A 12737-nucleotide genomic window follows, 5' to 3' on the forward strand; every position below is an offset into this window, starting at 1 on the left:
AAACTAGCTTATGGTTGGTACAACATAGTAGATGCACCAACGTGGTTCAGCAGAGACCCACTAAGGACAGGAGGGGCAGAGAGCTCCCCGTGCCTGCGGTTCTGGGGGAGCTGGCAGGGTGACCACCACTAAACACACACTTCAGGGTTTGTGGGAGAGAGCCCTGAGGCTGCCAGCAGCAGAAGTGGCTGCTTGCTTTGCAAAGGGAGTGTGACCAATAAATCACTGCTGGCCTTTCCCTGCTCTCCCCAGCAGCGAGAGCCACACGAGCAAGATGTGAGCTAAAATCCATATGGTGCGAACGCACGCAGAAGCGGCTGCCGCTCAGCTCTGAGCAGAAGGCAGCTTGGGGTGGACAGACTTTTCCTCACGGGTGTGCCAAGCATCAGCAAACAGCCCAGGAGGACATCGCCGCTCCATCTGCCCCTGCTTCAGGACCCCAGTGGGTTGTGGTCTCCAGGATGCAGTGAAGCGGTGCTGGAAGCACAGGCTCTGGTGTTACACACAGGTTCCACGCACCAGCCTTGGCCTGACCACGCACCTTGAGTCCCAGCTCAGTGCTGTCAAAGCCTTTTTGGATCTCAGCAGCTTTTTCCTGTCCCTAAGTCATTGCTGCCCCACACAGGAGGGGAGGGAGCACCAAGCACAGGTACACGGCCCTTTCCAGATGCTTGCTATTTCTAGCTTTGCTGTAATTACATCCTGCAGATAAAAATGGTGCTGAAGGTCAGACAAATCCTCCAGGAGAACATACTCTGCATGGAAACTGTTTCGGTTTTCTTTCTTTTTTTTTTTTTTTTCCCATCTCTTTTTTCCTGGAAAGGCTGTATAAATACAGCAGATTGGGAACCTGCAATTATTCATTCAAATCGTTCCGAGTCCACTGAATCTACCTTTGTCTGCTTTCAGCCTCTCGTCTCCTGTTTATACTGCTCAGCAATCAGCTCAAGCAAGAGGAGATGGATCAGGAATACCTCTTCACAGGGTGGTTTCAATGCCTTTACAGGTCCTGGCAGTGATACCCCAGAGAGCATATCCTGGCAGGAGCCAACCTCACCTATCATAGAGTCATAGAAAGGCATAGGTTGGAGGGGGACTTCAGATCATTTATTTCCAACTTCCTGCCATGGGCAGGACTGCCACCCACATCAGGCTGCCCAAAGAAGAGCTCTCTGCCAAAAAACAGAGGTGCCCAATGGGGAGAGTGGCAATTAATTCCCAAATGGGCAAATCCACAGACAGCACTGCCGCCAGCAGCAGCCTCTGGTGCTCTCCCCAGACCTCCCCATTTTCCCTTACTGCAGTTGATCCAGGCTGCAAACCTGCAGTGACCGAGCCAGAATTTTGCTCTCTGGAGCACAAATGTGGACATGGTTCTGTGTCCTGCAAGAAGGGGCCTGGGGCCACTTGTGGGGCTGTCAGGAACTGTATGTATATATAACTACTGAACTGCCCACAAACCTCTACAGCAAATATTTGGAGGAAAGGAGAAAAAAAAAAAGGAAAACATGTTTCAGCAGTGAGGAAAGCTACCTGGAGACCATCACTGATTGAAGAGCCAGGTATGTGGAAGCTTGATGGGCTTGGGAACAGTGCAGGGCCAGCATCCCCCCACTCTGATTGATGCTTGTGCTAAGGGTGTGGGACAAGAGCTGTTAGGGATGTTGGATAAAGTTTGCTGGAGTCCTGGGGATGAGGACGGAGAGACACTGGGATTGTCCCACAGGGTACCTCTCTGCAGTGATACACAGGATGGGAGCCCCGCTGATGTCTTATTGTCTCAGCGGGGGCTGCTTGGGTGAGAGCAGGGTGCTCTCTTCTGCCCAAGGAAGTGGTCTGGGGCTGGGAGGCTGCCTGCCCTTTGTTCAGACATCTCTGAGGATGAGGAGCTTTATAGAAAAAAAATAAACATTTTCCAGCAGGGATTGATCTCCCCAAAAGCAAACTTCCATAGCTGAGTACTGATATTTAAAAGGCAACAACTTGGACACCAACAAAAACCAAATCATCAAACCCAAAGCTATCCCATCCCTGACCTAAGCAGAGCCACAAAGCTGCAGCTCAGTAAAGAAAGCCACCTGGCAGCATCCCACAATTGATACCAGGCTTCTTGGGGTTCAAGGCACAATTTAAGCCCATCTCCTATCAATTTGCAGCCCTCTCAGCTCTGCTCTTTGCAAGTTAAATGTCTCTGCCCAGAGGATGCGGGCTCCCTTAGGGCAGGCAGGGAGGAACGGAGCTGCTGCCAAAGGGAGGTGGATTGGAGCCCGGCCTTTTTATAGCAATTACTTGGAAAAATAAGAACCCAAGCAAAGCAGCTCATCCCTGGGGAGCTCAGGACTCTGCTTCTCCCCAGATGCTCTGAAGAGGTGTCCTTACATGCAGAAAGAAAAGCTCCCACCGCCCCAACCCGAGGGCGATGCAGAAAGCCCCAAAACTTTGAGAAAGGAACAGAGAGGGTTTCCCCATCCCTTCGGGGCAGCCCATGGGGACAGGGGGCTCTTGGAAAGGCACACACCAAAATGTGTACGTATATATATATTATATATATATTTATATATAAAATGGGGCATGGTGGGGTGGGGAAGAGCCGCAGAAATTGCTACCTGCAGCCGCACGTCTCCACCACCATGTCCTCGTACTGTTTGTACACCACGTTGTTCCCGGAGTCTATGTAGAGGATGCTGATGGGGCTGAGCTTGGAGGGCACGCAGCAGCTGGGGGGGGTGGATTCCGGATCCATGGAGTTCATCAGGGTCTGGATGATGGCGTGGTTGGTGGGCTCCAGGTGGGAGCGCAGGGGGAAGTCGCAGACCCCCTCGCAGTGATACGCCTCGTAATCCAACGGGGCGATGATCCAGTCGTCCCAGCCCAGCTCCTTGAAGTTGACGTGTAGGGGCTTCCTGCTGCAGCGCGTCTTCGCCTTCTTCCCATGGCCTTTACCCCCGGAGCGGGCAGCGATGGTGGTCCTCCTCTTCCTCCGTTTGGGGTACGCCTCCCGGCCGGGATCAGGAGGCTCCAGCAAGGGAGGGCCGCCCAGCACCTTCATCCTCTCCCGGATCTCCTTGAAGAGGTTCTCCTTCCTCTGGGTGCGGGAGAAGGCCACGAGCAGCGCTCGCTCGAGGGGCTGCGGATGGGGTTTGCCGAATCCCAGCTGCCGAGGGGGCAGGAGGCGGCCCGAGCGATCCGACACCACCCTCAGCACGAAGCACAGCAGTTTGCCCTTTGGGGGCCTCTCCCTGCGGTCTCGAAGCGCTTCCCAGACGTCAAACACCTCCCATCTGGAGCCTGCATCCAGAACATCGGCTGCTCTGGAGTCCAGCAGCCTGGGCTCTTCGCCGGCCCGACCGGAGCAGGCGGAGAGGAGCAGGTGGTGGAAGGTGCCTTCGGGGGACAGGGCCAGGCTGCGGTTTGCAGGGAGGGAGCGTAGGACCCGCAGCTCTGCGCCCGTCACCTCCTCTGCCTCGGGCAGGCTGGAGATGTCAAAGAGGTAGCGCTGCTCGGGGGCGGACGGGGAGGCATCTGGGAGGGAGAAAAGAAAAAGAAATGCAAAAAGAACAAGAAAAAAAATACAAAAAGAACACAGGAAAAAAAAAAAAAAAAGGAGGAGAAAAAAGGGGGGAAAAAGAGGAAAAAAGAAGAAGAAGAAAAAATTAGAAGAAATAGAAAAAAGAAAAGGAGAAAAAAAAAAAAAGGCACAATATCAAACCCAGCCAGGATAAGCCGAGCGCTCGTAACGGAGGTGCGCGGGACAAGCAGTGAATGGTAGCAATGGGCGAAGGGCTGAGCAGCCCGGCGGGAGGGAAACAGCCCCTCTGTCCCGGCGGTGTCATAGCGTTCAGGGGCGGAAAAAGAACGGGGAGGGAAGGAGGGGTCGGAGGGATGGCTCCGAGCGAGTGCCCTCCCGCTCCCCGCGTCCCCCCAGCAAAGAACAGGGGAAATCCCATTGTCCCCTGCAGGCACTGGGTGCTGCCTCGGGGTGTCTGCCACGGGCGCATTCCAGAAGCTGAATCTGTCCCTGTTTTTTTTTTTTTTTTTTCATAGAAACAGCAAATACCCGGAGTTGGAAGGGACTCGTAAAGATCACTGAGTCCAATGGGGTGCACGCACAGCCCAAATGCAGAATTGTGCCGTTTCTGGCACCGTTGATACACCAGATGTTAATTTAAAAAGAAATAGATAAATAAAAAGAAGAGCTGGAGGGGGTGAGAGAAGGGGAGATGAATGAGGTCTGAGGTTTCTTCTTTTCTCCTCTCTAATAAGAAACCGGACCGCTGCACGCTGCCGTGCCCGAGCCCCGCACTCTCCCCGACTCGCAGCCGCGCTGCGGCTGGGAAACAGCTTTCTCCCCGTCCTTTCTTACAATAATAATAATTATTATTTTCTTTTAAAGCAAATCTGCAGTTCCAGCGGGGCCGGATAACGGGATCCCTTCGCAGAGCTCACCCCGCAGCATCTCCCCCCGCCCCGGCCCGGCTGCTCCCCCGCTGAACCTCAGTGCCGCTGCCGGGCAGAGTACAGAGGCTGCGGGAATCCGGGCACAGAGGGAGCCGGGAGCAGCCGTTCCCTTCGGCTTCCCATTGTATTCCATCTGGGGATGGCAAGAGGGTCTGATTTAATTATTTTTTTCACCCCGCGAAAAGTTTTGTCGGGACGACACAGTGCGTGTAAGCGCACATGGGAGAAAAAAAGAAAAAATAGATCGATGTGTGTCTGCTCAATTCAAAATCATCGGATCCGCGGGTACGAATGGGGCAAAGAAACACAGACCCAACGCGGGGCACCGCAGCCGCAGTGCCGTCCCCGATCCCGGCGGTGGGCGCATCCCTATGGGCAACGCCACGGGTGGGAGAGGATCGGAGCTCTGCCTCGCGCTTGCTTCCACCCAGCCCTTCTCATACCCGCACCCTACAGCCACGCACTGCCCCGCCGGGCTCACGTGTAGCCCCATCCCCACGCAGCTCCATCCCCACGCACTGTCCCGTCCCGCTCACGGCTCCATTCAAGCGCGCTGCCCCGTCCCAACCGACGCTCATCTCCATCTCCATCTCCATCTCCATCTCCATCTCCATCTCCATCTCCATCTCCATCTCCATCTCCATCTCCATCTCCATCTCCATCTCCATCTCCATCCCCGTCCCGCGCACATCCCCGACGTGCGCTCCCCCTCTCGCCGCCCGGCCCCGCACTCACCGCCCCGCAGCCGCTCCACGAAGCCGGTGACGGTGCCGACGGGGCGGGCGGCAGCGCCTCGTCGGGCGGCCAGGCGCTGGTAGAGGGTCACCATGTAGCGGTGCGGCACCACCGTGCCGTTGCGGAGCGCCCCGTCCCTCCGCGGCGGGGAGGAGAAGGGGGAGGCGGCGGCGACGGCGGAGGAGGAGGAGGAGGAGGAGGCGGAGGAGGAGGAAGGCGCGGCTGCCGGGGGTCGCTGGGGAGCGGCGGCGGCCTGCGGCCCGCGGCGGAGGCGGCAGGCGCCCAGCAGGCAGAGGCAGAGGGCGGCGGCGGCGGCGCGGAGGCGCATGGCGGCGGCGCGGCGCTCGACGCTGTGCTGCTGCCGCCGCCGCTCCCCGCCCGCTTTTGAACATCGTCTTCGCCCGCCGCCGCCGCCGCCGCCGTCGTCGCCGCCGCCGCCGGCCGCCTCCCGCCGCCGCCCGCGGCGCCCCCTGCCGGCCGCCCGCCCCCCGCCCCGCCCTCGGCCGCAGGTGAGAGCCGGGGGGGCCCCCGCGCCCCGGTCCGCCCCCCGCGCGCGTCCCGTGGCCGCGCTCAGTGCTCCCGACGCGGCGTGCCGCGGGTCGGAGCGCGGCCCTCCGACGGCTCCCCGAGCTGCGGGGTCGCTCTCGTCGGGCCTTATTTTGGGCGGGGAGCGCCTCCGGCCTTTACTTATTTCCTTTGGAGCGCTGCCCTCGCTCCCCGGCTCTGTTTCACGCCCCGCACCTCTATCTCGCGGCACACGTTCCGGGTAGGGATCCCCGACCCGCGGTACGCAAGGTGCCCCCCTCCCCTCCGTTTGGGGCGATGGGGCGGCCCCGAGGAGCGGACTCCGAGCGGTAATTCCGCCCCGCGGTGGAACAAAGCCCCGGGCGGGCGCGGGTGATGTTTCCCCCCACCGCACCAAGGAGGGTTTCCTTGGTAAAATTCAGATGTTTCCTCGGGCCTCGATTAAAATAACAACTTGGGTATTTACCGGGATGTTATTTCAAGTCTCTTAAGTCCCTGCTTATGTCTGTTGCGATTTCTCCGCAAATACAAAAACAAGTGCCGCAATGATTTATTGGAAGGAATGTAAACGTTTGGCCAAAACAAACACGGCTTTTTTTTTTTTTTTTTTCCTCTTCCCTTCCTCCCCCCCCCCAAAAAAAAGCCAAACTCTTCTCACAAGCATTTATCACTGCAGCCCCTCACGTTTCTTCCTGCTGTCATCCTGCAGGTGCTCTGTCAGCCAGTGGGTTTCTAATGCCAACCAACATCACCATCCCACAGAGGCTGAACGCTCAGAGCAGCCATTCCCCAACGGGGAAAGGCAGAAGAGACCCATGCTGTCCCGGTCCCACCTCCACCAGTGGCACCATAGAATCACAGAGTAGCTTGGGTTGGAAGGGAACTTAAAGATCACCCAGCCCTCTGCTGTGGGCTGATAGCCCCCCTCCAGACTGGGCTGCCCAGAGCCCCATCCCACCCAGCACTGAATGCCATCAGGGATAGGGCACCCACAGCCACTCTGGGCAGCTGTGTCAGTGCCTCCCCTCTCTTTGAGTAAAGAATTGCCCGATGGGCTGTGCCCCAGGTGGAGCTCCCAGTTTCTCATGCGCTCTCTTCCCAATAGGAAAGGAATGAAAGGGCCAGGGGAAGGATGTAATGAGCTTCAGAAGTCCATCTTTGAACTTTTGGGCTCAGTGCAATGGTGTTGGAGCCTCCTTCCTGGATTCCTCCAGAGCAGACAGTTTCACAGAGAATGGTGAAAGGTGAAAAATGGTGCCAATGGAGGCACACATTCATTCAAGGTCAGGCTGGATGGGGCTCTGAGCAACCTGATGGAGCAGGTGTCCCTGTCCACTGCAGGAGTTGGACTACATGGCCTTTAGAGGTCCCTACCCACTCTAAGAGGTCCCTTCCAATGATTCCACACACAAGGAACTCCAGGCTCCTCCAAATTCAGGGCGCCTTAGATTTGCCATCGCATTTTTTCAGTCTATCTGCTAAAAATTAAAATGATACGGACACAACAGAGCACCCGAGTTTTCTTTTTCTCCAGTTTTCCAGCCCCAGAGCAGCACCACACAGTGCCACATTCACTGGGGCACACATTCATTCACAACAGGCACACATACCCACATCAGCGCATGGCCCCACAGGCACGTGTGCACACAGCAAATCCTGCCTGGATGTGCAGTCCCACAGCCCACCCTCTCCACTGCCCAGCATCCATGGAGGTGCCGGAGTTTCCCATCTGTTCTCCATTGCAGCTTTATCCAAACCCTTTTGGGTTTTCTTCAATTTCCATCGGCCCAGCCCAGCTGCAGAAGCTGCCTGAACCACCCCAACTCCTGCCCTGCTCAGAGCACACACTCCCAGCTCTCCCAGTGCAAACCCTTCTGCGCATAACTTCACTCTGGCAAAGGGCCACCTTCTACCAGCCCCCTTCCAAAACCAAATTAGCACGCGGCTGCAGCAGCAGAAATTGGAGAGGAAAGGCTGTAGTTTTATTTTACAACTCAATTAGCAAGTTTATACAGAAAAAACACCCATATAACCACGGGAGATTTTATGTCCATTTGACTTCACCAGCAAAGAGGCTTGTTCCTCTCAAGGGCACTCCCCATTGCCCACGGTGGCCCACCACCAGCATGGTGAGACCCATTCCCTGCTCTCTCTCTTCCTACTCCTACAAATGCTCCTGGTAACTCCAGCATGAACTGACAAACTGTCCAGGGGGGTGGTGGAGGCATTGTCTCTGCAGGTGGAGATGTGGAGATGTGGAGATGTGGCACTGAGGGACACGATCACTGACTATGGTGGGGATGGGTGGATAGTTGGACTCGGTGATCTTAGTGGTGTTTTCCAACCTTAAGGATTCTATGATTCTATACTGAATGAACCAGAAGTCTAGAACCTAAGGTGAAGCTAAAGGGCCCCATCTGTTTCTCTCTTTCCCCAAGAACCTGTCTCTAATATAAGAGAGAACGTAAAGAACCTGTCTCCAGTAAGGCATGCCAATGCTTGTGTACCAGGGATCACCACAGCCTCTCCACAGCACAGTCCTAGATGGGTTTTTGGAAGGAAGGGTACCTTTACACGTGGAGCAAAACCCCAGATGTTTCTATGGAGGGCTGAGTCCCAGGTAGGGTGGGCTCTCCCCTGCCATCCTCTTTTTCACCTGTGGGCAAGGTGCCAGCCTGGGACTCATCCAGCACAAAGGGCCCCCCTAGAGGTGCTCCTGACCATAGGGAAGAAGGAGTTATGTGACATAATCAGAACAGAGCACCCCACCAGGTCCCAAAGGAGGAAAATGAGGCAGAAAAGAGATCCTCAAAGAATGACCATGAACCCAGTGCCATAGCCATGTTCCCTGAGTCCTCTGCCTCCATAGCTGTTCACCTTCCCCTTCATCAGCACTGCTTGATGGAACAAAATCGAACTGTAGTGACAACTTCCCCCAGGCCTCAAAGCTGGGGTGTTTGTGGCTGTTTCCATCAGCCAAGTCAGCGGGGCTCCACCAAATTTTCAAGTCTTGAGCAAGTTTGCAGTGGTCACGATGTGTAATGCTTGTGGTTATTTGGAAGAATATGTTCTCATGTGGTGACCACACAAGAAGTCTCTTGGGGCTTCACTTAGCAAACTTCTTCTATTGAGATGGCTACAAGTGACAGCAGGGCCAGCTCAGCAAGTAACCAAGAACAGCATCATTTTCTTTCCAAATCTTATCATAGAATCACTCAGGTTGGAAGAGACATCTAGGATCATCTTGTCCAACCATCAACCCATCACCACCATGCCCACTAACCATGTTCCCAGCAAGTCTTTCCAAAACTTACCAAAACTGAAGCCAAGCTGATTTTTTTCTGATTGTCTGTACAGGGATAGCCAGGGAAAGTAAGACAAATTAAGGTACAAAGTCAATGCATGCAACATCAGATGGATCCAAAGTCCTGTAGGATGTTTTGCTTCGGGCCCAGAGAGCACACACTGCTCTGAGTTGAATGTCCACCACTTTTTATTTGACCACTATGCTCTAGCTAAGGGCCAGGAGATATAGAGAAATACTTTGCCAAGAGTTCAGCCATCTCTGGAAAAATAAAGCCCTTTGGAAGGGTTGCCCAAGGATGCTGTGGATGCCCCATCCCTGGAGGTGTTCAAGGCCAGGCTGGATGTGGCTCTGGGCAGTGGCTGCCGATTCTGCACATAGCTGGGGGGGGGGAGTTGGGGTGTTCAAACTAGATGATCAATGTGGTCCTTTTCAACTCAGGCCAGTCTATGATTCTTATCTTTTGGAAGGGGAGCGAGACCTCCAAAGGTGGTTCCTACAGCGCTAACCAAGGAACCCAGCTGGGAGATATTTTCCCTTTCAGTTACCTTCCCATACCTTGGTATTGTTTATTCCTTGTCAAACATGAGTTTTGCTCTCATATTCAATTCAACGCTCATATTTTCAGCTATAGATCAGCCCACTGGAGCTACATCAGCTGAAGTCCGTAAGGTCAACCCAATAATTCTCTATATGACAGGGATCTGGCAAAGCAAGTCTGTCCCCTGTAAGTAGGGGATATTCTCTCCTTGTTGGGAATATCCCTTCGGGCAGGAATCAACAGGTGGATCCATCCCTTCTAAACACAGCTAACAGCATGAGGTGTGAGGTATGAACAGGTGGGAGCTCTGGTCCCATACCAGTCATGCTGGGGACACTGATGAGATGTGGGGGGCAGCGGGGGCAAACAGGGGGCGCACATACATGCCACCCCCTGCTTCATCTGCTTCTGGGTTGCTGCAAGGGACCGGGCACCATCAACCCACCAAGCCGGGAGCAGCGGGAAGGGTCCGGCTTGCAGCAGAGCTGACTGCCGGGACAGGAGCACCATCTCCTGGTGAAGGGATTCATAGCAGAAAACCTCTGTGTTGGGTGGTTTGTGGGGCGCAGGTGGAGCGTGGAAGGCAGCAACAGATTGCAGCTGTATCAGGTGAAGCTCCATCTTGTTTTGCGTTGCCTCAATTCTGTCTCAAAAAGCCCTCAAGTTAACAAATACACGACAGTAATTATAATATCACATCTCTATCAAGGCTCTGAAGGTAACTTGACACAGTTTTACCAAATCTAAATCAGAGCAAGATTTTGCTTGAGAGTCTCTGTCCGGGTAGATGTGCAGTCCCTGCCCATCTGGTGCTCCCACTAAAGCAGAAGGCAGACCCCTGAGCAGGGACAGCTGTGTGTGCAAAGCCAAAGATGCACATTGCAGGGTGGGATGTAAAATGCCCTGTTAGCAAAGACCTCTCTCTCCTAATACAGTACAGTGGCACATGGTCATGTGTACATATCTACAGCTTGCAGCCTGCAGAATGATCCTAGCTGCCTATTTAAGCACCTCAACAGAGCACGTTCCCATAGAAGACAACCATCAGAATAAAATACACAAGATGCGTATTCCTGATATAGCCAGAAGAAATCCTTGAGCACCACACCACTGGTATGAGTCACATCAGCAATGTATTGGGAGTTCTGTCATTCTTGCATTAATCTCATACATTAATCAGTAAATGAAGAATATGGCATTTGTGGCTCCCTGCGCTGCAACCAGAGTGGAAGTGGGAAATGATTTGATGTGACTGTATGAGATGAAATGATGGCCTGGAGGGCAGATAGAAGTTTACTAACCAGCACTTTGCTTTTGAAATAAGGAGGTGATAAATTCTGCCTATGTCCATTCTGTGGTGCCTCACCCTATGGCACAAACTAAGCCTGGGATGGCAGTTTTAATGAGAGCCAAAGGCACAAAGAGACTTAAGGGTCTTCCTGGGCTTTGATGATTTAGTGATGTGGAAATTGCAAGTGAATCATACTCTGCATCTTATCAACAGTTCATCTCCTGTACAGTGAACTGTAATGTGTACATAAGACAGGCTGTAAATGTAAAGGCTGTTAAACCATCCAGTGAGCTCTCCAGGTGGACATGGTTGTGGAAGCAGGACGAGCCATCTGGGCTACATCTATACAAGCAAATTAAATGTAGGACCATTCTTTGGTACCAAGGTGGTTGATATGGACAAGCCTATGTGCTCATGCCTGAGCTCCCTTAGCCTCCAGAGCTGCTGACCAGAGTGCTGGATACGAACGGTCCCTGGCTTGTCTTAAAAACTGAATTGTCCAGGAACTGCTCAGCACAGTTCTAGGCTGAAAATCATATAACCATAGAATCACCAAAGTTGGAAAAGACCTCCAAGATCATTCAGTCCAACCATCCACATATCATCAGTATTTCCCACTAAACCATGTCCCTCAGTACAACATCTAAATGTTCCTTGAATGCCTCCAGGGACGGTGACTCCACCACCAAGGAAGGAAGGAAGGAAGGAAGGGAGGAAGGGAGGAAGGGAGGAAGGGAGGAAGGGAGGAAGCAAGGAAGGAAGGAAGGGAGGGAAGGGAGGGAAGGGAGGGAGGGAGGGAGGGAAGGGAAGAAGGGAGGAAGGGAGGAAGGGAGGAAGGGAGGAAGGGAGGCAGGGAGGAGGGGAGGGAGGGGAGGGAGGGAGGGAGGAATGGAGGAAGGGAGGGAGGGAGGGAGGCAGGGAGGGAGGGAAGGGAGGGAGGAAGGGAGGAAGGGAGGAAGGGAGGAAGGGAGGAAGGGAGGAAGGGAGGAAGGAAGGAAGGAAGGAAGGAAGGAAGGAAGGAAGGAAGGAAGGAAGGAAGGAAGGAAGGAAGGAAGGAAGGAAGGAAGGAAGGAAGGAAGGAAGGAAGGAAGGAAGGAAGGAAGGAAGGAAGGAAGGAAGGAAGGAAGGAAGGAAGGAGTTTCTACTGCCATTTTTGAATAATATAGAATTATATACACATATATTTTGTATTGCATGGTTTCTTTTATTTTACTTTATTTTTAAATTGAGGCGAACCAGAAAACCTCAACTTCTCTTTCCAGCTGTCTACCATGAATGTTATCCATGATTTACATTGGTCTCCCAAACTTCAGAGACAGGGAATTTTAATTCTAGGACAGCAAGAGCAGACAGGGCAAGAGCCAGGTTATCTTTCATCAGGGATTACCTATGGTTTTTATTGGATTATTCCTGACATGGGATCATCATATTACAGGTTAACTGTTTAGAGGAGGGAAAAACATGAGGTATAATGAAGAACAGCAATATAACTCTCCTCCCTTCTTCCCAGAATAAATTGATCCTCAGTTTAGGAGGTGTGTAGATTAGAAGGCTGCTTTGACAGGCTATCAACAGCCTTACCACATCATATAACAACAATGAACTTTAAATCTAGAATTTCTGTTACCTTTGAAACTCACACAGCATTCTGGACTTAATATAAAATCTCCTAGTGGTTTGCATCTGGGTTCTGTAATTGTCATCTGAAAACAAATAGTGGTAGAAACGATAAAGTGACCGATCATCTCACTGGAATCCTATTACTCCAGTGCAGTAATTAAATGATACTGTATTTCTCTCAATATGATCTAGGCTGAAAAAGTTTCATTTCAGCTTTTAAAGTGTGTTTTCATAGCCAATTTATTTTGTATGGAAGCACGTTC

General features: G+C 53.1%; 1 protein-coding gene and 1 long non-coding RNA gene across 2 annotated transcripts; one reads left to right on the forward strand and one right to left on the reverse strand.

The window, feature by feature from the left end:
- Positions 1 to 775: 775 nt before the first annotated feature.
- Positions 776 to 5357, reverse strand: GDF7 (growth differentiation factor 7). The gene is made up of 2 exons (XM_052688882.1): positions 5194 to 5357; positions 776 to 3522 (listed from the first exon to the last, which is right to left on the reverse strand). The coding sequence occupies exons 1-2, from the start codon at positions 5285 to 5287 to the stop codon at positions 2603 to 2605; spliced, it is 1014 nt and encodes a 337-aa protein (XP_052544842.1). The 5' UTR covers positions 5288 to 5357; the 3' UTR covers positions 776 to 2602.
- LOC128083691 (uncharacterized) lies at positions 3380 to 4706 on the forward strand. The gene is made up of 2 exons (XR_008208153.1): positions 3380 to 3490; positions 4394 to 4706. It is a non-coding gene; the product is annotated as an uncharacterized LOC128083691 (long non-coding RNA).
- Positions 5358 to 12737: the final 7380 nt, after the last annotated feature.

Source organism: Tympanuchus pallidicinctus, unplaced genomic scaffold (genome assembly GCF_026119805.1).
Source record: "Tympanuchus pallidicinctus isolate F22 unplaced genomic scaffold, pur_lepc_1.0 scaffold1, whole genome shotgun sequence".
In the NCBI taxonomy this organism is placed as follows: domain Eukaryota; kingdom Metazoa; phylum Chordata; class Aves; order Galliformes; family Phasianidae; genus Tympanuchus; species Tympanuchus pallidicinctus.

Excerpts from the sequence above, each read along its gene's own strand:
- GDF7 (XM_052688882.1), bottom strand. The coding sequence starts at position 5,287 with ATGGTGACCCTCTACCAGCGCCTGGCCGCCCGACGAGGCGCTGCCGCC. Across the intron at positions 3,523-5,193 it reads CGTGGAGCGGCTGCGGGGCG|ATGCCTCCCCGTCCGCCCCC; the intron begins GTGAGTGCGGGG and ends TCTCCCTCCCAG.